This window comes from Moschus berezovskii, chromosome 12, assembly GCF_049115385.1.
Source record: "Moschus berezovskii isolate FMDL1 chromosome 12, NW_MosBer_1.0, whole genome shotgun sequence".
Classification (NCBI taxonomy): Eukaryota; Metazoa; Chordata; class Mammalia; order Artiodactyla; family Moschidae; genus Moschus; species Moschus berezovskii.
In genome coordinates, this window is record NC_142471.1 from 24,974,383 (window position 1) to 24,997,878 (window position 23,496).

Consider the following 23,496-nt stretch of genomic DNA (forward strand, 5'->3'; position numbering starts at 1 on the left):
TATCTTTAATTCTCATCACAACCCTACAAAATAGTTATTAACCATTTTACAGATGAACATCTTGGGTTCAGAAAAGCTAAACTTCTCATGCTAGAAGGATCTCAAACTCTTATCCAAATCTACATGTTTATAGCGGCCAAGTCATGCTCAGCCCAGTTATCTTCATACTACTCCACTTGACCCGATGTACTCACTTTATGAAACCTATACGAGGGAAATCACACATCTGGGGCTAAGCTGGAACCACAAAGCAGGTAGGCTGATCATCCCTCCTCCTCAAAGGTCTTTGCAGGGCGCACACATGCCTTAAAGTGACAACCTACACCGCCCTACAAGGGATGGAGAGAGGAAGAAATAACAATAGTCTAAAGACAAAAGCAAAGAGAAAAAAGGAGCCAAAGAGAAGCTGTGCAAATGTGGAGGTTGACAAGTCAACCATGCTTTTGCCTTTATTTCTTGTGTGGCTCAGCTGGTAAAGAATCCGCCTTCAGTGCGGGAGATGTAGGTTCGACCCCTGGGTTGGGAAGAGCACCTGGAGAAGGGAAAGGCTACTCACTCCAGTATTCTGGCCTAGAGAATTCCACGGACCGTATAGTCCATGGGGTCACAGAGAGGCGGACAGGACCGAGCGAATTTCACTTTACTTGTCCGTTAACAAACTGACCGATTAGCTAGCACATTTCGGGAAGTTTAGCCTTGGCCAGCTTCATTCCTTAACGCCGTTCAGGAACTTAGTGTTAACCCTTAGCATAAGTCAAGAAAACACAAAGGCAGTCGAACAAGGCGTGCTCTTCAGGCAGAAGTGGAAACTCGCGGTGCGAACCAAAACTTGAACCAACCCGCAGGCACTGATTTGAAGACTCGGAAAGACAAGTTTGGCTGCGAGGCGCGCCTGCCTCCAAGGGGCGGGGCCGCGGCACCCAGGGCGGGGCTTCCTCCAGGCCCACGCCGCCTCCGCCTGCCACGTGACCCGCGGTGTTGTGGTCCGGCCCGCGTGGGTGGCGGGAGCGGCGGGAGGGCGGGGGCGAGGAGCGGCGCGTCACGTGACGGCGTTTAAATCTCCCGCAGCCGGAGCCGCGGGGGCGCCAGAGCCGCGAGTCGAGCGGGAGCAGAAGAGGCGAGGGAGGAGGGCCAGAGAGGCGGTTGAAAGATGGCGGACGAGGCGGCGCTCGCCCTTCACCCCGGCGGCTCCCCCTCGGTAGTGGCGCCTGAGAGGGAGGCCCCGTCGCCGCCTGCTGGGGAGCCGCTCCGCAAGAGGCCGCGAAGAGACGGCCCCGGCGTCGGGCGGAGCCCGGGCGAGCCCGGCGGGACGGCCCCCGAGCGGGAAGTGCCGGCGGCGGCCGGCGGCTGCCCGGCGGCGGCGGCGGCGCTGTGGCGGGAGGCCCAGGCGGCGGCGGCGGCGGCCGGAGAAGGAGACAATGGGCCGGGCTTACAGGGCCTATCCCGGGAGGCGCCACCGGCCGACGACTTCTACGACGACGACGACGAGGGCGAGGAGGAGGAGGAGGCGGCGGCGGCTATTGGGTACCGAGGTGCGCAGGGCGCGGGCGGCCGGGACTGCGCATCCCCCCTCCTCCTCCTGGGGCCCCTGCTGGTGTCGGGTAGTGGAGGCTCGGGCGGGCTGGGGGCTCGGGCCTGGCTCTGCGGCTTCCCCCTGCCGACCTGGGCCTTCTTCAGCCGCGCGCCTGCGGGGCTGAGGGCCGGGCTGCCGGAGCGGCCCGCGGACTCGCTCCCTCCCTTGCTCTGCACCCGCCCTCCCTTCCTCCCCGCGGCCTCGCGTTTTGCGCAGCCGCGGGGCGGGCTACCCTCGCTGTCGCTTTTAAAATAAGTTTCTCTCTCCTCCTGCTGCTTTAGCGTATTGCTTTTGTTAAATGTTCTTCGCTTCTCCGCCGCTCCCAGTCCCGCACACTTCAACCTGCAACTTTTTGACGTCCCTTGCGCCAGACTTCTGCCGTTGCCTTGGCAGACTGACACCTGCGAAATTTGTTGGGGTTTTTTGGAGGGCCTTTGTTTTTAAACTTGTTTTAAATTTTAAAGAGCATAGTTGTCTATAAAGACATTACCCTTCCGTGGTGCAATTAATAGTGGGCATAGAAGAATAATGGTTTTTTAGACTACTTTGCCGTGAATAGTGTTTTTCCTCTAACCCTGTTCTTATAGTGGTTTTTATATTGTCTTCGTGTGTGTATATGTAACCCTGAAACACGAATTGACATTTTTCTGACATGCTAAAGTAGATGGGATAGTTGTGTGTCTTCGTCATCCTTCAGTGTTTTCATAGTTTTTATCTAGATAGATGTGCCTCTCTATTATTTGTACTAACAAATCCAATCAGTGACTATTTGACCATATGTAAAGATAACGTGTGCATTAGGGACTGGATTAGAAAAACGACACTGTTTTCAAGAAACATAGTTTAATAAGGGAAACTAATAATGCAAAGGTACCTTTGTAGATTTAGCCTTATATAAGAGAAGTTCAAGTTGCCATAGCTGTATTTGCATGACTTTTTGGGCAAATTTTTATTTGGTAAGTTTTATGAACCATTATTTGTGATCGATAAATTCAGTCAAAGTTGCTACTTTTTGTGTTTTGATTAAGTAGACTTAATTTATTTCTAGATTTTGATGAAACTTAGCTTCTGAGCAGAATCCCTAAAGAAGATATACTGTTCCTGTGAACGGTGTGAGTTGATCCAGTAGACACTTTTTACATGGGCAGTATGAGTGAATGTTAAGTGCTTTATTCATTGGAAATTGTTGCATCACAATAATTATAGAGCTTCATAATTTTAGATGCACATTGTTTCCACAGCCTTGAGTTACCTTTGGTTTCTTTTGCAGATAACCTTCTTTTTGGTGATGAAATCATCACCAACGGTTTCCATTCGTGTGAAAGTGACGAAGATGATAGAGCCTCGCATGCGAGTTCTAGTGACTGGACTCCAAGACCTCGGATAGGTATGGTTTCACAGTTTAAGAGCTGTCTTTTCTCTGGTATTTTCATGTCGACGAAAAATATATTTCTTTCTTCCCTTATTGTCTTCTGATGAGGTTCTTAGGTGTTTACTGAGATTTAATGTCAGCTTGGTTTTAGGGAAAGTCTAGTACTTCGTTCTGTTCTGTTTTTGTTTGTTAAACAGCATGGGCCCGTGGAAGCTGGCCTGTGTTATTTCTCAAAAACCAGGTCCTCACACTTATGGTCCTTTCCACTTGCACCCTCCATATGGAATGGTCTTCCTCCAAAGTATCTTGCTTCCTCCTTCATATCCTTCTATAATTTTTCTTCTTAACACTTACCACTTGACAATTTCTGTATATAACTTTTATTGCTGGTTTCCTGTATTAGAATATAAAGTCCCATGGGGGCCAGGGATTTCTGACTGATTTGTATACTGTTTAGTCAGTGCCTGGAAAGGTTTGCCCTCAGTAAATATTAAGTACTTTGATGAAATGGGAAAGTATTTGAAGTAGAGAACACTATGACATTTTTATATCAAAGTAATAACATGACCATCTCAAAATATTCTTTTTCTTAATGTGCTCTCATTTTTCCAGAAATGCCTTGATTAATTTAAAGATAGTGATGATTAGTTTCTCTTTAGTGTTTATATTGACTGTATTTTTGGTTTTCTTAAGCTCGGAACTGATGAAGAAATTTAGGGCAAAGAATTATTAAAGCTCAGAACATTAGCGTTGTATGTATCATTGCAGAGACTGGTTAAGATTAAATTGAAGATTATTACTGGGAAAATTTTAAAGACAGTAGTTAAGTATAGATTTCATGTTCTTTGTGTTTTTAATGATAAATAGTGTGGACTTTCAGGATGGGTAAGATCTTTATTGATTTGCAGAACCCTTTTGTACGTCTGTTGTATTTAAATTATATTTTTTCAGGTTTTAACCAGAGAAATCTAACTCTAGTAGTAAATTCACTTGACGCTTGAACATGTTGTTTGGTCACTAAGTTGCATCTGATTCCACCCCATGAATTGTAGCTGGTCAGGCTCCTCTATCCCTGGGATTTCCCAGGCAATAATGCTGGATTGAGTTGCCATTTCCTTTTCCAGGGGATCTTCTCTACCCAGGGATAGAACTAGGGTCTTCTGCATTGCAGGTGGATTCTTTACCACTGAGCCACCAGGGAATCCCTTTATAATACATACCTGGCATTTTATAGCTCAGGGGACAAGATATATAGCATTGGCTCTGAGTCTCAGCTCCTGATTTCATTGGGATATATAACATTAGCTCTGAAAAAAAAAAACATTAGCTCTGAAGATATTCTGAATGAAACACCTTTGCAGTGCATTTTTTTTACTTTAGGAAACAGCCTTAAGGATTGCTAATTTACTACTTCAGAAAATAAATGAGATTTTGAACTACTTGGAGTGGATTGATCTAGTTCTTTTCCCTTTTAATATAGGTCCATATACTTTTGTTCAGCAACATCTCATGATTGGCACAGATCCTCGAACAATTCTTAAAGATTTACTACCAGAAACAATTCCTCCACCTGAATTGGATGATATGACACTGTGGCAGATTGTTATTAATATCCTTTCAGAACCACCAAAAAGGAAAAAAAGAAAAGATATTAATACAATTGAAGATGCTGTGAAATTACTGCAAGAGTGCAAAAAAATAATAGTTCTAACTGGAGCTGGGGTATGTAAGATGGATGAGAATACTAGTAAAAGGGGGAGGGTGTGTATTTTCAGCCTTGTCCAAGTCAGAAACATTTATGGTATAGAATTTATTCTTACATGATAATGGGCATTTGTGTTTGGAAACTGCTAAAAAGTGAGTGCAGCAGCAGTTACTAAATTGCTTCAGGAATTTTTTAACTTCTTAGTACCCTTAAAAAAGATGCCCTTCTGTTTATTGACACAGTAGGTAAGTGGGATTAAGGTAAGATTTTTTACCTACTTTATAATACCACAACTCCTAAAGGAGATGCGGGGAATTGTGCTTGTGTTATAGTATTAGGGCCTGATGATAAAAATTGATTATTTGCTCAGCCTTCATGGAGAAACCAGGAACCTAATACATATGTATTGGCAAGTAGAGAACTTAGTGTTGGAAAGGTAACAGATTCCTACCTCTCCTCCATTTTTTTTTTCCAGTGCATAGAAGTTTTTTTTAAAGGTGAGATAGGGTGCCTGGAGAATCCCAGGGACTGCGGAGCCTGGTCGGCTGCCATCTATGGGGTCGCACAGAGTCGGACATGACTGAAGCGACTTAGCAGCAGCGGCAGCAGCAGGGCGCCATAAACAGAAGTGGAATACAACAACAGATTGAAAAAAAAAGCACCATGATTGACTTACAAAGGATTATTACTCTAATGTACAGTTATACAATACAGTAATACAACAGAAAAAAGGCACAGACTATAGACAAACAAGATGGTTTGCAAATAATCATAAAAGAGGCTCAATAGCAGTACTCAGTGAATGCAAATTAAGTAATAGTGAGTTTTCACTTTTTTAACCCACCAGCTTACTAAGTTTTAAATGTTGATAATACACACTGTTACAGAGTGTGGAGTATTGTAAGCATTCTTATACATTGTCTCTCCTCCATTTTAAATTAAGATGATGTGATTGTGGTGGCTTGACATTTTCCATTTGCCCCACTTTCCGTCTCAGTTAACTGGTTACTTAGGCTATTTCATATTGTGTGTTGAATACAGAATATGTTACATGGTAGTGACAGAACAGTTTTTGGAGTAAAGTTGAGTCCTGTTTTCTGACCTGTTGAGTTCAGGGAGAGTGTTATTTAGCATTAGATGGTCGTGATGAATAGGTATGTTTTGCTTCCCCAATGTGACTTAGACGTTTGTTTTTGCCCTGAGACCAAAATGGAGTAAACGCAGACAAAATTGTGAAATAGATAACTTCTGAAATCCCAGTTTGAAATTGTCAAGGTTTATTTGTAGAAAAAGCACAGAATCTAAATTTGTTCTTCAAAATTAAAAATTGCAATATTGTACAGCATAGTTTTTTAAGGAAAATTAAGAAATTTAGTGTTCTTGAAGCAGTGGAACCCTGATTTAGATGAGGGATTTTATTTTTTGGAAATACTTGACTGATAGAAGCTCTTGCCCGCTATCTAGTTAAAATAATTTGAAATGGTTTACTTCCTTCCCAATCAAGTTGGAATTGCTTTAATTTGTTGGTTAAATGCTTATAAAGGTTTAAAGTTAGCCTGACTTAAAATTCCTCCCTCACCCCCTTATGAATGGAGTATGTGGTGGATATAATTACACTGATTTTCTGAGTATTTTATTTCTATTAGAAATTAAACTAAGGCAGTATCTCTATTCCCCAAAAGTTTCAAAATAAAAATATTTTTCAGCTCTTCCCTAATTGTATGATAAGAGGACTAGTAATTTCTAAGGTAGCAGTAGAAGATTTAATTGTACAAATTATGCCATGCGTATTTCAGGTTTCTGTTTCTTGTGGAATACCTGACTTCAGGTCAAGAGATGGTATTTATGCTCGCCTTGCAATAGACTTTCCAGACCTTCCAGATCCTCAAGCAATGTTTGATATTGAATATTTCAGAAAAGATCCAAGACCATTCTTCAAGTTTGCAAAGGTACTACAAATTTTTCTAGCTGTTTCTTTGTCCTTCTGTCATGAAAAATTATTTTGAATGGCTGTCTAGTAAATGGAGTACTAGTACTGTGGTGGAGTAAAATCACTGAAATAAAATCATTTTAGCCAGAAATCCCTTCTTCTCCTTAGGGACTGTTGTTTGCTTTTCTTCATTTTATGATTGTGCTTATTTTCAAAGAAGAGGCTATTTTGTATTTTCCAGTTTGCACTTCACTTTACATTGTCCAGGCTTTTTTTAGAGGTTAGTAGATCTTAAAAAAGTAACATCACTGTTTCAATACTAAATATTTTTTATGGATCACAAAGATTATAACATCTGCTCAGTATGTTCCGTAGTATGAGGAGATACGCCTGTGATCGGGGTGGAGAAGGTTCTTAGATTGCATTTTAGTCAGGGTTGATTGTGCTCTAGAGTATGTAGAGCTGCTCTGTCCAGTTCAGAAGCCATTTGGCTATTGAGTACCTAAGTGTAGTGTACTGAGATGTTATGTTAACAAGTGTGGAAGACTTACCAGGTTTTGGAAACCTAGTATGAAAAACATACAAAATATAAATTTTATTATATATAATGATTATATGTGTAAATATCAATACTTTGGTATTGGGTTATAAATTGTGAAAATTTCACATTGTTAATGTGGTTACTAGAAAATCTGAATTGTGTATATGATTCAGATGTTTTTATTTGGCAACTCTGGAGTTTAAAGTTTGATATAATAGTCATCCCTTAGTATTGAGGTGGGAATTGGTGTAAGATTCCCTCAGATACCAAAATCTGAGGATGTTTAAGTCCCTTATATACAATGGTATTTGCACACAGTCTATGCACATCCTCACTGTATACTTTAAGCGTTTCACCTCTCAATTTTTGGGGGGTGGGGCTACGCTGGGTCTTCATTGCTGCTCAAGGGCTTTGTATAGGTTGTGCCAAGCAGGGACTACTACATGGTGCGCAGGCTTCTCATTGCTGCTCTTGTTGCAGAGCACAGGCTCTTGGGTGTGTTAGCTTCAATAGTTGCACCTCATAGGTTTAGTTGCCCCAGCGGCATGTGGGATCTTCCTGGACCGGGGATCGAATCCATGTCTCCTGTATTGACAGGTGGACTTTTAGCCACTGGACCCCACCAAGGAAACCCCTGTCCCTGTATACTTAACCTTCACAGATACTGTGAGCTTTTTTGTTTTTACAAATTTGAGGCATAATGGCAACCCTACATCAAGCAAATCTGTAGGTGTCATTTTTCCAACTGCATTTGCTCACCTATGTCTCTGTGTCACACTTTGGTAAGTCACAGTATTTCACACTTTCATTATTTGTTATTGTGATCTGGGATCAGTGATCTTTGTTATTACCGAGGATGTAGTGATGGTTAGCATTCCTTTTAGCAATAAAATGTTTTTAATTAAGAAATTACATTTTTTTGAGATGTAATGCTATTGAACACTTAATGAATTACAGTGTAGTATAAACATAACTTTCTATGAATGGGGAAACCAAAAAAATTCATTTAACTGACTTGATTGGGATATTTGCTTTTTTGCTATGGTCTGGAACCAAACTCATGGTGTCTCTGAGGTATGCTTGCATGATGTTAATAGTTGCTGGTGCAGTAAATTCAAAATTTGGTAAATTGTTATTGCTAAACTTCAGTATACTTAAAAGGGTCTTTTTATTACTGATTATATTTTAATGGGCATAGAAATGAAATGGAATTGAATTTTAATTAAAGGATGACCTCAACTACTTTCAAATCATGTAGTCTGTTTTTATAACTATAGGAAAATTTTCGCCAATTTAGAATACATGTGTTAGCTTAAATTGATGGACTATATTAAATAATTTTGTTTTGTGCACGTGTGCTTATAAAAAGTAATTAGAATAAAATGGGGATATTACATTGGAATTTCTCAGAAAATGATTTACTTGCTAAAACTGAAAACTGAATTTGAAAACTTTCTGCAAGGTACTAAGAGAAATTTGAATCTTGCCAGTAATTGACTTGAAACCTAGAAAACTTTTGAACGTCATATACCAGCAGTGACGATGGTCTATCCTTTAGTAGACTACTGGTTCACAGTGAACTGAGCAAATAACGTAAAGTTAGTTTCTGTTTGTTTTTCTTTGTTACAGGAGTGTGAATTTGTGAAGATTTACTGTTTTTTATATACTGGTGCTAGGGGTACTGCTGCAAGACTTTGAAGACGAGTGAAATATCAGTTACTTGGTTTCTTGAATTGGACTTAGGACACTGGCTCTGGTTATCAGAAATTAACACTTTTTTTCTGGCCTTACTATGTGGCCTTTGGGATCTTAGTTCCCTGAAAAGGGATGGAACTCATGCCTCCTGCAGTTTGCTGTGGGAGTGCAGAGTCCTAATCACCAGACCCCAAGGGAATTGCACAGGAATTAACACTTTAAGAAAGTCATCAAGTAACTAGAAATTACTTTGATCTTGTATCTGAATATAAGAGCTTGATTTACTGGTGCATTTATTTAGTGCTCACAAGATTTTTGCTGTAAATTCGTGTTCTGAGAGGAAACAAAAAACATGCCCAGACTAACTTTCCAGCTTTTTGAAAACCCTGTCACTTAAGTGTATATTAAATTGCCTAGTAGAGGTAGTAATCTCACCCTTGGGGAAAATATGATAACTGAGAATACAAATAGCAAGGTGAGAAAGATTGTAACCTTTATTGTCTAATGTACATAATGAGTATTCAGTTTTATCTTAAACTGGTTTTAGTAGAATATTCTTGATTGGTGCTTTGACAGGGACTTGAACCTCAGATTAAAAATCTGATGCTCTACCAGCTGAGCTATCCAGGCAATTTAAACTGGCCTTGATGTATAAGAATCTACAGAAACAATTAAGTATTACTCTTACAAAGACAGGTTATAAAAATGCACATAATAGAAATCTAGACAGGGCAAAAGAGAAAATAAGATCTGAATTGGAGCAAAAATGCTGCTGTGCTGTGTTCAGTCGCTGAGTCATATTCAACTCTCTGTGAGCCCATGGACTGTAGCCCACCAGGCTCGTCTGTCCATGAGATTTCCCAGGCAAGAATACTGGAGTGGGTTGCTATTTCCTACTACAGGGCTACAGGGAATCTTCCCCATCCAGGAATCAAACCTGTGTCTCCTGCATTGGCAGATTATTTACCACTGAGCCACCTGGGAAGCCCAGAGTAAAGATGGCAGTGTTAATTTGTTATAGTGTACAGATTTTATGGTGCCTGGGAGAAGAAAAAGTTGGTAGAGCCAGCATGTTTCACTTCTCTATGAAAGATGGAGCTAAACAAATGAATTAATCTTTATAACTGCTAGTCATATAAGATTGTTGTTCAGTTCTCAGATTAAAAACTACCAAAAGGAAAGCATCTAGTTGCTGAAGTACCGCTTAAAATAAATGGTAATAGGTAAGAGAGATTGAGTTATTGAGTCTAAAAATGAATAATTAGGAAAAAGCTGAAGGACAAAGAAGGAAGGATAGTGTTCAGAAATTAAGAATGGGGAGGATATGTGAATCTTGTAATATTTTACTAGATTCCAAAAAGGATACATGAGTAAAATACTCAGAATCTAAAATTTTCTATCAGTTTCTATACTAGGCAGAAAGTTAAGAAAGATTGCTAGTTGTGAGAGAAAATGAATTTAAGTTGATGTGGAGTTGATTTAACATGGGTTTCAGGTGTGTAGCACAGCGATTTAGTTGTGTATCTTTTTTTTTTCAGATTATTTAGGTTATAGGTTGTTATAAAATATTCAGTATAGTTCCCTGTGCTATACAGTAGGTCTTCATAGGCTACCTATTTTTATTTATTTATTTTTGGCTGTCCTGGGTTTTGTTGCTGCATGAGGGCTTTCTCTAGTTGGAGCAGGCAGGGGCTGCTCTTCCATTGTGGCACAAGGGCTTCTCACTGTGGTTCTCCTGTTGCGGAGCACAGCTCTGCAGAGCGTGCAGGCTTCAGTAGCTGTGGTTCACAGGCTCTGGAGCACTGGTTCAGTAGTTGCGGTGCACAGGCTTAGTTGTTGCACAGCATGTGGGCTCTTCCCAGACCAGGAATCAAACCCAGGTCCTCTGCTTTGGCAGGCAGATTGTAACGGTGGACCGCCAGGGAAGTCTGGTTATCTGTTTTATATATAGGAGTGAGTATATGTTAATCCCAAACTCCTAATTTATATCCCCTAATTTATACTCACTGGAAAAGACTCTGATGCTGGGAAAGGTTGGGGGCGGGAGGAGAAGGGGACGACGGAGAATGAGATGGCTGGATGGCATCACCGACTCTGTGGACATGAGTTTGAGTGTACTCCGGGAGTTGGTGATGGACAGGGAGGCCTGGCGTGCTGTGATTCATGGGGTCGCGGAGAGTCGGACACAACTGAGCAACTGAACTGAACTGAATTTATATCCCCTGTTTCCCCTTTGGTAACCATAAGTTTGTTCTTTGGATCAGTTTCTGTTTAGTAAGGAAGTTAATTTGTTATTTTTTAAAATAAATGTTGTTTGATATTTGTCTCTCTCTGTCTGGCTTTCTTCACTTTAGTATGATAATCTCTGGGTCCATCCATTTTGGTGCAAATGGCATTATTTCATTCTTTTTTATGGCTAAATAATAGTCGATTGTGTGTATTTACCACATCTTTATCAGTCATTTGTTGATGGACAGTTAGCTTGTTTCCATGTCTTGGCTGTTGTAAATAGTGCTGCAGAACATTGGGGTTGCATGTATCTGTTTGAATTATAGTTTTCTCTGGATTTATGCCCGGGAGTGGTTTGTAGGATTATATGTCAGCTCTCTTTTAGGTTTTTAAGGAACCTCTGTAGTGCTTGTACCAATTTACACCAACAGTGTAGGGGGGTTCCTTTTGAAAGAAAATGAATTTAATAATAAAGCCATGAAAACAGGAAATACTGTGAATTTAGACCTTTTTGGAAGAAAAGTTTCTCTAGATGTATCAAGCCGTTTATTGTATATAATGGAGAAGAAACAGATTTCCTCTAGACTGGGACCTCCAGGTAATGGGAGAGGTGTGTGAAAGAGGTTACTGGTTCATTAGAGCAGTTTCTCAACCTGTTGACAATTTGGGATGGATAATTCTTTGCAGTGAGTACTGTGCACTGTAAGATATTTAGCAGCAACCATTGGCCTCTTCCTATTAAATACCATTAGCACCTTCTTGTCAGTGTTGACGATCAAAAACGTGTCCAGATGTTGCCCGATGTCTCCTGCAAAGTTGCTCCCTGTTTAAGCCACTAGTGTATCAACAGTGTGCCTAGCTATGGCACCACTTTGAATTCTTCTGTAGGAGAACAGGTAAGGCCAACTTTAAAGCTATATATTCTTGTTCTAAATCATTGTCGTCTTGCATAAGGGCTTAAACTGACGATGAATTGTGGCCATGGTTCTCAGGAGTCCATGAAAAACAATCCTCCTATATGAATGGCAGTTACAAAGATTAATTCATTTATCAGGTGCTGATAAATATGAGTGATTTTTATTAAGAGTCAGTGAAGGTGAAACTGAGGTTGTAGAAAATAACTTTTTCTTTTTTTTTGTTTAAAGGACTGTGTTCAAAGATATAGTTGCTATCCCATATTGAATACGGTGAATGGTCTTTCCCCTAAAGGGATAAAATTCAAGGAAAGGAGAGGGATAAATACTAACTTCCAAAAATGTATATTTATTCAGTAAACTGTCACTTTATTGATAGGTACAAACATACCAGATTATGTAGTTAACAAGGTTAAGGAATCTTAAAACCAGCTCATTTCTAGTATTTTCCGTTCAGTAAACTTTCTGTCAGATACTTGACGACTTGATAACAATCACGGTGTTAGGTGGTTCATCGTAGGTTCCATCTATTGTAACTCATCTGGCAAGTGTTCATTTTGGATGTTTCCTGCTTTCTGTTACTAAAAATGTATTGCTTTGATTGTCCTTTTTGATATGTTTCTAATGTTCTAAATTTCCTGAAAGCAAAATTGCTAATGGTTCTGGGTGAATAAAATGTACTCCCATAAGAAGTGTATTGGAAAGCTAAATTAGCATGCCCATGCTCTTTCCCCCACAGAAAAAGCCTCCCATGATACATTAGTATTGTTGGCTTTTTTTTTTTTTTAGAACGTCTGAGTTTTGTGTGTATAGTTTGAAAAGATTGAAACCGTAGAAAACATGTTAGTTGGCCTCTCCTTTCAGTTTTCCTATCTCTAATCTTTCTTAAAGGTTACCATGGTAAAATGTTTCAGTGGTTTCCTTCTAGGGAAAAAAAAGAGTAAACCTGTTTTGTGTGTGTGTGTAGGGGGGAGAAATATTATTGTAAGTTTCTAATAATATTTTAAAAATGACTACCAACAAAATCACACTCTTTTCTCTATATTGCTTTTTTCCCCACTTAATATTCTTAGAAATAGTTTCATAATGGCTCTTAAATATATCTCATTTTAAAGAAAAGGCTTCATAATATTGTTTGATAGTTGAACCCCAGTATCTAATCATCTGTTACTGGCTATCTAGAGTTTCAACGGAGAAGGCGATGGCACCCCACTCCAGTACTCTTGCCTGGAAAATCCCATGGACGGAAGAGCCTGGTAGGCTGCAGTTCATGGGGTTGCAAAGAGTCGGACATGACTGAGTGACTTCACTTTCACTTTTCACTTTCACGCATTGGAGAAGGAAATGGCAACCCACTCCAGTGTTCTTGCCTGGAGAATCCCGGGGACGGGGGAGCCTGATGGGCTGCCATCTATGGGGTCGCACAGAGTCAGACACGACTGAAGTGACTTAGCAGCAGCAGAGTTTTTAGGGCAATTAAAAGTAACTGTACTCTTTTTGTTATTAATACTAGTGTAGATGACTGCTTCTTACTACTTGCCGTGTGTGTATCTTTGAATCTCCTGTTGTTCTTTGTAATTTTTTTTTCATTGATTCTTTTCTTCATACTGATTTGTGAGAAGTTTTTTTTTGACAATGCAGAGCTTGTGGGATCTTGGTTCCCTGCTTGTGGGATCTTGGTTCTCTGACCAGGGATTGAACCTGGGCCATAGCAGTAGAAGTTGTGTGGAGGCCTAAACACTGGACTGCCAGGAAATTCCCAAGAAGGTGTATTTTTTAAAAATTATTTTTGGTTGCACTGGGTCTTTGTTGCTTTCTACAGACTTTCTGTAGTTGCAGCAAGTAGGGGCTACTCTTCATTCCCGTGCTCTGGCTTCTCATTACGGTGGCTTCTCTTGTTGGCAGAGCACACGCTCTAGGTGTGTCGGCTTCAGTACTTGAAGTGCACAGGCTCAGTAGTTGTGGTGCACGGGCTTAGTTGCTCTGTGCCATTTGAAATCTTCCTGGTGTAGGATTGAACCATGTGCCTTGCATTTGAAAGCGGATTCTTATCCACAGTGCCCTCAGGAAAGTGCTGAGAACATATATTCTTGAAGAGTGTTGGTGGGTGATTAGAATTCGTCTCCAGTAATGCCATGCGGGATGTGCAATGTGAAATATACTTAACTAGATTAGTCTCAGTAGACTGATTTGCAATACCTAATAGAAATGGTACTTCACCTGAAGGAAAAACAGGGAACATGAAGTTGAGGGATCAGAAATTGCATGGTGGTTAAGAGCTGCACTTTGGCATCAAAACTGGGTTTGAATGATAGTTCTGGTACTTACTGGCTTTTGTGACTTTTGGTGTTACTTTTGTGCTTTGGTTTTCTCACCTGCAAGATGGGGTTATATATATCTAGAAAGGAGGATCAACAGATCTTTTTGTCCTGGTAGTAAATATAACCTGATTTGTGGCCCACATGGGAACTCTGTAAAAAGTTGAAAATGTAAAAATCCAGTCCTCAGCCCAGTATGCAGCGTTGTTATAAAGTGCTCCTGTTATACCTGGGACATACATTAAGTATTAATGAATAGCTTCACTAATTGAAATTCTCTTATGTTACGTTAATACAGTTCAGTGCAGTCGCTCAGTCGTGTCCGACTCTTTGCGACCCCATGAATCACAGCACGCCAGGCCTCCCTGTCCATCACCAACTCCCGGAGTACACCCAAACTCACATGCGTATCGAGTCAGTGATGCCATCCAGCCATCTCATTCTCTGTCGTCCCCTTCTCCTCCTGCCCCCAATCCCTCCCAGCATCAGAGTCTTTTCCAGTGAGTCAACTCGTCGCATGAGGTGGCCAAAGTATTGCAGTTTCAGCTTTAGTATCAGTCCTTGCAATGAACACCCAGGACTGATCTCCTTTAGGATGGACTGGTTGGATCTCCTTGCAGTCCAAGGGACTCTCAAGAGTCTTCTCCAGCACCACCGTTCAAAAGCATCAATTCTTTGGTGATCAGCTTTCTTCACAGTCCAACTCTCACATCCATACATGACCACTGGAAAAACCATAGCCTTGACTAGACGGACCTTTGTTGGCAAAGTAATAGCTTTTCAATATGCTATCTAGGTTGGTAATAACTTTCCTTCCAAGGAGTAAGCGTCTTTAAATTTCATGGCTGCAGTCAGCATCTGCAGTGATTTTGGAGCCTAAAAGAAATAAAGTCTGACACTGTTTCCACTGTTTCTCCATCTGTTTCCCATGAAGTGATGGGACCAGATGCCATGATCTTAGTTTTCTGAATGTTGAGCTTTAAGCCAACCTTTTCACTCTCCTCTTTCACTTTCATCAAGAGGCTCTTTAGTTCCTCTTCACTTTCTGCCATAAGGGTGGTGTCATCTGCATATCTGAGGTTATTGATATTTTTCCCAGCAATCTTGATCCCAGCTTGTGCTTCTTCCAGCCCAGCGTTCCTCCTGATGTACTCTGCATATAAGTTAAATAAGCAGGGTGACAATATACAGCCTTGACGCACTCCTTTTCCTATTTGGAACCAGTCTGTTGTTCCATGTCCAGTTCTAACTGTTGCTTCCTGACCTGCATATAGGTTTCTTAAGAGTCAGGTCGGATGGTCTGGTATTCCCATCTCTTTCAGAATTTTCCACAGTTTATTGTGATCCACACAGTCAAAGGCTTTGGCATAGTCAATGAAGCAAAAATAGATGTTTTTCTGAAACTCTCTTGCTTTCTCCATGATCCAGCGGATGTTGGCAATTTGATCTCTGGTTCCTCTGCCTTTTCTAAAATCAGCTTGAACATCTGGAAGTTCACGGTTCACATATTGCTGAAGCCTGGCTTGGAGAATTTTGAGCATGACTTTACTAGCGTGTGAGATGAGTGCAATTGTGCGGTAGTTTGAGCATTCTTTGGCATTGCCTTTCTTTGGGATTGGGATGAAGACTGACCTTTTCCAGTCCTGTGGCCACTGCTGAGTTTTCCAAATTTGCTGGCATATTGAGTGCAGCACTTCCACAGCATCATCTTTCAGGATTTGAAATAGCTCAACTGGAATTCCATCACCTCCACTAGCTTTGTTCGTAGTGATGCTTTCTAAGGCCCACTTGACTTCACATTCCAAGATGTCTGGCTCTAGGTGAGTGATCACACCATCATGATTATCTTGGTCGTGAAGATCTTTTTTGTACAGTTCTTCTGTGCAAAAGAAGAATGTTAGTGTAAGGGCCAGCAAACTACAGCCTTGGTCGAGGTGTGGCCCACTGCCTGTTTATTTACAACTTTGAGCTAAAACTTTTAAATGAATATAAAAAAAATAAAAAGAATAATAACTTTACATCATGTGAACATTATATGAAATTCTAATATCAGTGACTCTAAATAAAGTTTCACTGGAACACAGCCATGCTCATTCATTGCCATGTTGCCTGTGGCTGCTTGAGTACTACAGTGGAAGACTTGAATGGTTGTAATACGGACCATAAAGACAAGAGACAAAATGACTGGCAAAATCTTAAATACTTGCTATCTGGTCCCAGTGTGGAAAAAGTTGAGGAAGCCAGCTTTTTAATGGGGAAAAAAGTAGATTTGTCAGGTGACTGATTTACAAGTTTTTGACTAGGAAAGATACTGAGTAGTCTATGATTTTTGTGGAATGAGTGAAACAAGACTAGGGATTATGAAGATTTTTCATTACTATGATCAGTTGGTTTCAGTTACTTTTTGGGACCTTGGAAAATTTAAATTCTAGTTTCTTAACAATTTTTCCTACTACCTATTGAAATAGTGGCATCTCAAACTTTGGTGAGTCCTAGTTTCAAGGGTCTGCAGTTAACACCCCTGCCTTTGACTGGATTCTCATTCATATTGGTAGAGATTGCGAGAAGCAAACAAGCAGAGAGCATCTCTGGAGAAAAACCATTATTCCTACATGAAAACTCATTATGGCAAAAACTAAGCTTTAGTTTTGGTCACGTTGGTTGCTTGTGGCCAATTACTGGATTGTTTGCACATTTCTGGACATAGCGTATAAAAGCAGCTTGTCATTTTAATAGCATTTGAAGCATTTGGTCCCAGCTCTGCTTCCAATCTATTGTAAATGGATTCCTATGGCAATAACAGTGGTCCAACCCACATGACTGGTTCCTTAATAGGATTTAAGGAGGTTCAGATTTAGGATGGCCTGTCTTGCTTAGAACAGATCTGGAATGTCACAATTCCAACAGGAAGAATTAATCTGTATTTTATCTGAAAGTTGTATCTTCCACCAGCCAATTAGGGTTTTTTTGTTTTTTTGGTCTGTGTTGGATCTTCATTGCTGCGTGCAGGCTTTCTCTAGTTGGGGCAGGTGGAGGCTACTCTTTATGGTGTCTCTCACTGGTGGCTTCTCTTGTTTGGGAGCACAAACTCTTGGATGCGTGGGCCTCAGTAGTTGTGGGATGTGAACTCAGTAGTTGCGTCTCTCAGACTCCTTGAGCACTGGCTCAGTAGTTGCAGTGCGTGGACTTAGTTGCCACACAAAATCTGGGATCTTCCTGGACCAGGGTGTGAACCTATGTCTTCTACATTGGCAGGTGGATTCTTTACCACTGAGCCACCAGAGAAGCCCTCGATTGGATTTTTAACAAATTTTCCTTGTTAAGGGATTGGGAGCTTAGAAAATTTAAATTCTAGTTTCTTAACAACTATCTATTGAAATAGTGGCACCTCAAACTTTGGTGAGTCCTTATTTAGGGGTATTTCTGTTAAAACAGTCCTTTCAGAGTAAATTTTTCCCATTCAGATTGTATCCCTTAGTTGGAATGCAGTACTTAAATCTAGACATGGTCCACTGCATATTTGGAAGAAAATAGACAGAGTTTCAAATAACCATTAAACGTAAGCTTACAAAATAAAACAGACCCTTCATAAATTATTAATAAATTATTCTGAACTACAGGAATTGATTTGTAAATCTAAGTACTAAGTTACCCTGAATTGTTAGTGGGTTGGACATGAAACTGGAGTACAGAGCTGAATCTATTATCCCACAAATTTTTTTTTTTTTTAAACAATTCTAGTTGATTGTTTCATGAAAAGTCTACACAGTCACCACAGATAAGTCACTGCAGAAGCTTTACTCGTTTTTGCCAGCACCAGCATTGGCCTCTGCAGTCTCCCTGACTTTCTTCATTCTGTTCTAGCCTTCCTTTCACTGTCTTCTTGAGGTGTTTTTCTCCTCCTCCAGGCCACATCTTGCAAGCCTGTGTTTGGGTTCATTCTTATTCCCATAATCCCAGGAATTGAAAGTCATGCCAAAGCCATTTGTCTTGCCACCACCAAAATGGGCTCTGAATCCAAATACAAGGGTGACATCTGGTATTGTTTTGTACATTTTGGCTAGGTTTTTTAATTTCTGTATTGGGTACTATTTCCTACCCCTGTTGAAGGTCATCGATGACCATTTGTTTCCACGGAAGTAATCAGTTGGTCATAAACTTTCTACTCTGGATAGTTACTGTGTCGTTCATCATCTTCAAGCAGTCAGGCAGGAGAATAGCTAGTGTCTCACAGGATTTTGTTCTTAATCCTCACCTTTTAAAAAGGGTGGGCACTGAGGCACATGAGCCTTCATTCTGTGGGGTGGAGTCCTGGCTCTGAAGGTAGGCAGCCATTTGTTCTTGTACTGCTGGCCTGCTATTAGCACTTCCTGACTACTGTTCTATCCGTTGCCTAGAATATTGTATTTGTTAAAAAAAATTTTAACAGCTATTTCCAGAGGGGAGATTTATCAGGTGCTGGTATTAGAACAAAGCAATCTGAGGAGAAAACATAATGTGATATAATGTTTTTTATAAACATTATCTTTAATAAACTCTTTACTTGTTACTTCTTTCTATATGCATTGTCTTTCTTGAATTGCAGAGTTGTTCGTGAACTTTATGATAAAAATTTGGGAGGCAGAATTCTTGGGTTTTATGTATGTAGCATTTTCCACATCATATGGTCATGTATGTGATGGACCTTATAATGAGATTTATAATGAGACATGCCTATTATTTTCACCTAAAGGGTATCTTGGTAGACAGTTTTTTAAACTTGAAATATTAAGTAGATTAAAAGTTAAGGTCATGTAGAATCTTTGCTATTAAACTTTTTTGCATCATGTCAGAATTGAAGACTCCAACCCGCTTTCCAGTTTTATAGCTTGTTTCTATCCTTCCTGACTTGTTTAAACGAAAGTATCTATGCTTTGCATATAATTCCCATTTTTGCTTCTTTACAAAACAACAAAAACAAAACTATACACATTGGTGACTAACTTGACTTTTTTCACATGTCATGGGCCATCTTGCAGGTCACTCCCTCATTCATTTAATGGCTACCCAGTCCACTATTATGGATGTACCATGTTTCTACAGCCAGTCCTCTGTTGGTGGACATATGGTTGTATCTAGTTTTTTGCTAGCACTTTAATAGGTTAGAGGCTGTAATGAATGGTAAGGAAGTAGGTAGAAGTACTACTTCAATGAAAAAAATAGAGGAGAGACTTCCTTTGCCATAGTCACTTACTAAATGAAATTTAATAAAAACACTGTCAAAAGTTGAGAGGACCAAAATTGATACTTTTTTTCTGATCTTTTTGCCATGTGTATATCTGAATTCTTTGTTTTTAAAGAAGAAACAGCATTGAAGCATTATTTGGGGGGAAAAACACACACACAAAATCCAGCAACTCAGCATTCATGAGCAACTCTATACTATACCAGTATGTGCCTGTGCAGTGGAAGGAAAACAATTTTGGTAAGGAATTAAAACTTTAGCTTTAAACTTCCAACAGGTTGATATTTATAATGAATGATGAATCAAAAATTTTAAATATGTTGACAGTGCCTTTTTTAGTTTTAAAAAAGAAGTCACCATATCTTTGGTATTTTTTATTTCAATATAAACTTTTCCCCTTTTCCTTTACAAAATAAAAATCTGAATTTTCAGCCAACAAAAATTAGATATATATTAAGGTATGTATTTCTTCTTCTTTTATTAAAATATCAACATTTATGAGAGATGTTTGCAGGTCGATTTTATCCTTTTCGAGAGGCCATGTTCACTAATTGCTGAGTTTCATTTGTATTATAGCAACAATCCTTTTGTGTGTGTTGCATCCATCTAGATGCTTTGAGATTGTCATGTATTGTTTTCTAATTATCATTGGTATTTTTTTTGTTGTTGTTAAACCTAAACCTGTGACATTTGTTAACACTTAATGTTTTTTCTGCTTTTTGCATTATCTAGGAAATATATCCTGGACAGTTCCAACCATCTCTTTGTCACAAATTCATAGCCTTGTCCGATAAGGAAGGAAAACTACTTCGCAACTATACTCAGAACATAGATACACTGGAGCAGGTTGCAGGAATCCAAAAGATAATTCAGTGTCATGGTTAGTAAACTTCAGAATTGCTTTTCCCATTATATTAGTTTTGTAGGAAAGATTAGGATGCGTAAGTAGGCTGCCATTTAGGTTAATCATGTTACCTGATCAGGTGTAGATAAGGAAAATAGACTGCAAAAATATGAAACCTGAAATACTGGCCTCAACTCTTAATTGTATCAAATGTCAGATGTTAATTTGGATTTCAAAAGATGTAGCAGTTGTGTACATTCACGTTTCAAATAGTGTGCTTAGTCGTGTGTGACCCTTAGCAATCCCTTGGATTGTAGCCCACCAGGCTCCTCTCCATGTGATTTTTCAGGCAAGAATACTGGAGTGGGTTGTCATCTCCTCCAGAGGATCTTCCTAACTTAGAGATCGAACCCACATTTCCTGCGTTGCAGGTGGATTCTTTACCCACTGAGCCATCAGGGAAGCCTATTACATTCTTTTAAGTAACCTTTATTATTACAAAAGTGATATTAGCTATGGATGAAAAAAACATGGCCTCTTGAGGAAATCAAAGGAACTGCTGATAAGGTCAGATGTACAGGATTCAGAAATTTGAAGACATTAAAAACACGTTTGAATAGACTTTTATTGTATCTAAACTGTTTCTGAAACAAAACTGTTAAGCTAATACAATCGTAACCTTCCAAATCTGCAGTTTTAGCCCTGGAGGAGTTGGTATTACTTTATTAAAAGAGTAGCTTTAGGAAGGGTCATTATATCAACATCTCTTTTGTGGAACCTCTTAAAATTTCTAAAGTCTCCAGCTTTTCTAGTATCAGATGTAATTATAACTTATTTAAGACATGGAAAAATTTCTTTAATAAAGCGTGTATTTGTTGGTTGTTTTTAGGTTCCTTTGCAACAGCATCTTGCCTGATTTGTAAATACAAAGTTGACTGTGAAGCTGTAAGAGGAGATATTTTTAATCAGGTAATTTATCACCCATATCTTAGGATTTGTGCTCTTCTCTGATCTGTTTCTTTTGTCTCAATCCTTTTTTTTTTCCCCCTGAAAGTATTTATGTGGTACAGAAACACCCATGACTACGGGGGATTACAGAGAAGTACCCAAAAACCCTTCATTACCTTAAGTTGAAAACTTCACTTCGTAATCTTTTTTAAAAAGTATTTATTTGACTGCGCCAGGTCTTAGTTGTGGAGCTTTGTGCAGGATCTGTGTTGCAGCATGTGGGATTTAGTTCCCTGGACAGAGGCGGAACCCAGGCCCCTGCGGTGGGAGGGCAGAGTCCTGGGTCTTTGAAGTCCCTATAATCTCTTTTGAATGATGAAATTGACTTCCTAAACATTACAAAATATTTCATGTATGCTCATTGCCAAAAAAATGTTAAGATAATGGCAGAGAATAAAAACCATCCAGAAATAAAACTCAATGTGCTTAGCTGTATATAAAATCATATAATTATGAGAAGATAGGATATTAGAATGGAATTGTGTTTTACAAACTTACTACTTGTTAAAATTTTATTGTGGCTGCGTGCAGACCTTCTCTAGTTGCAGTGAGTGGGCTACTTTTTGCTGTGGTGCGGGCTCCTCACTGTGGTGGCTTCTCTTCTTGCATGGCTGTGTGTGTGAAGGTTCAGTAGTTGTGCATGTGCTTAGTTGCCCCACGGCATGTGATCTTCCTGGACCAGGGATCAAAGCCACGTCCTCTGCATTGGCAGGTGGATTCTTAACCATCTGATCACCAGGCAGTCCCAAACTTTTATTTTTTTAAAGGTTAAGACTCATGTACATGTATACACATGTTGCTTTTTCCTAATGTCAAATGTGGGTCTGTACAGATATTAGCAGCAGATAATAGCACAATTGTATGTCATTGTATGTTGGCGAAATAAGTGGGGGGGTCATTTATAGTTGATGTTGAGGTGTTATCCAGTTTTCTCTATCCAGTTTTTCTGTTTTCTTTGATAAATTTGAAATGGTTTCTTGCTAAGTGTGGAAATGTTGACTCTTCTAACTTGGACTTGGTGTTCTCTTTCCCTCCTCAACCAAAACTGGAACACATAGGTGGTTCCTCGATGTCCTAGATGCCCAACTGATGAACCGCTTGCTATCATGAAACCAGAGATTGTCTTTTTTGGTGAAAATTTACCAGAACAGTTTCATAGAGCCATGAAATATGACAAAGATGAAGTTGATCTTCTCATTGTTATTGGATCTTCCCTGAAAGTGAGACCAGTAGCACTAATTCCAAGTAAGTTGGTAATGATTTTCAGAGAACCATTTCTATATATTTTGCCATGGGTTGTGGGTATGTAGAGTATACCCCAGTGATCTGTTTTTCGTTAAGACTGGTAAAGAGCCAAACTTTAGTTTTTAAAGGTGACATATTCTTGTTCATAAAGATTGATTAATCTGAAATTTCAATGGGAATAGAGGGTTTTCAAAACAGAAGTAATAACAAAGGGAAACAGTTCAACCTAACTTTTCAATGGGATGTGTTTTTAATGCGGTAGGATGTGTTTTTAATGCGGTAATCAACTAATTTACATGGGAAACATGAAAAATGATCTATTTTAATCTTAATTTGAGCCTGTTGCTAATGTTTCACATTCTAGTAAGTTCAGATGTATAGCTTGATACTGTATAAGTACTCATGTAAGATAGAATTTGGGACTCAAAATGATTGTTTTAGTAAGAATAACAGTCATAAGCATTATATGTAGATCAGCTCTAACCAAAAGGGTGTTCATGTGTATAAAAATGCTCAACTACAACTGAATTCGCAGTTACTCTCAGGAATATTTCTTTAAGCCATCCTCCTATACTACATTTTTTCTCCCTCTAGTGAGCAAGTAAGGGGGAGGAAGATAGAGGGGCTGATTCGGTAGCGTCACTTGAGCCATAAAAGTGAGGGAAGGGGCAGAGGAGAGAATATCAAACCCCTAAGGAGAGAATTACACCCACCAGCAAATAGGCAGCTAAACTGCTGCTTCATTAGAGACTATTCAAGCAGATTATAGGATAATTTGTAACTGAAAAGAAAATTTAATGTCTAAGCTTAGAGTTATTTTTTTCTATTTAAACATAGGGCAGAGAACTTCTGACAAGCTTTCTGTGGGGTAGTATAATGTGTTGGTGATGTTAGGCAA

At 39.6% G+C, this 23,496-nt stretch overlaps 1 protein-coding gene and 1 pseudogene across 2 annotated transcripts in view; one reads left to right on the forward strand and one right to left on the reverse strand.

Moving 5' to 3' along the window:
* Window positions 1–1,059: 1,059 nt before the first annotated feature.
* Window positions 1,060–23,496, forward strand: part of SIRT1 (sirtuin 1) — a 33,874-nt gene continuing 11,437 nt past the window's right edge. The window contains exons 1-7 of one of the 2 annotated variants that reach the window (XM_055425627.2): window positions 1,060–1,532; window positions 2,844–2,960; window positions 4,426–4,667; window positions 6,447–6,599; window positions 20,234–20,381; window positions 21,235–21,314; window positions 22,412–22,598. In XM_055425627.2, the coding sequence (XP_055281602.2) occupies window positions 1,151–1,532; window positions 2,844–2,960; window positions 4,426–4,667; window positions 6,447–6,599; window positions 20,234–20,381; window positions 21,235–21,314; window positions 22,412–22,598 (1,309 nt within the window). In that variant the 5' untranslated portion in view covers window positions 1,060–1,150. Of the gene's footprint in view, window positions 1,533–2,843; window positions 2,961–4,425; window positions 4,668–6,446; window positions 6,600–19,616; window positions 19,742–20,233; window positions 20,382–21,234; window positions 21,315–22,411; window positions 22,599–23,496 lie in introns of those variants that run through there. The other variant, XM_088841922.1, reaches the window with a different exon arrangement.
* LOC148775945 (small ribosomal subunit protein eS24 pseudogene) lies at window positions 18,150–18,565 on the reverse strand (annotated as a pseudogene).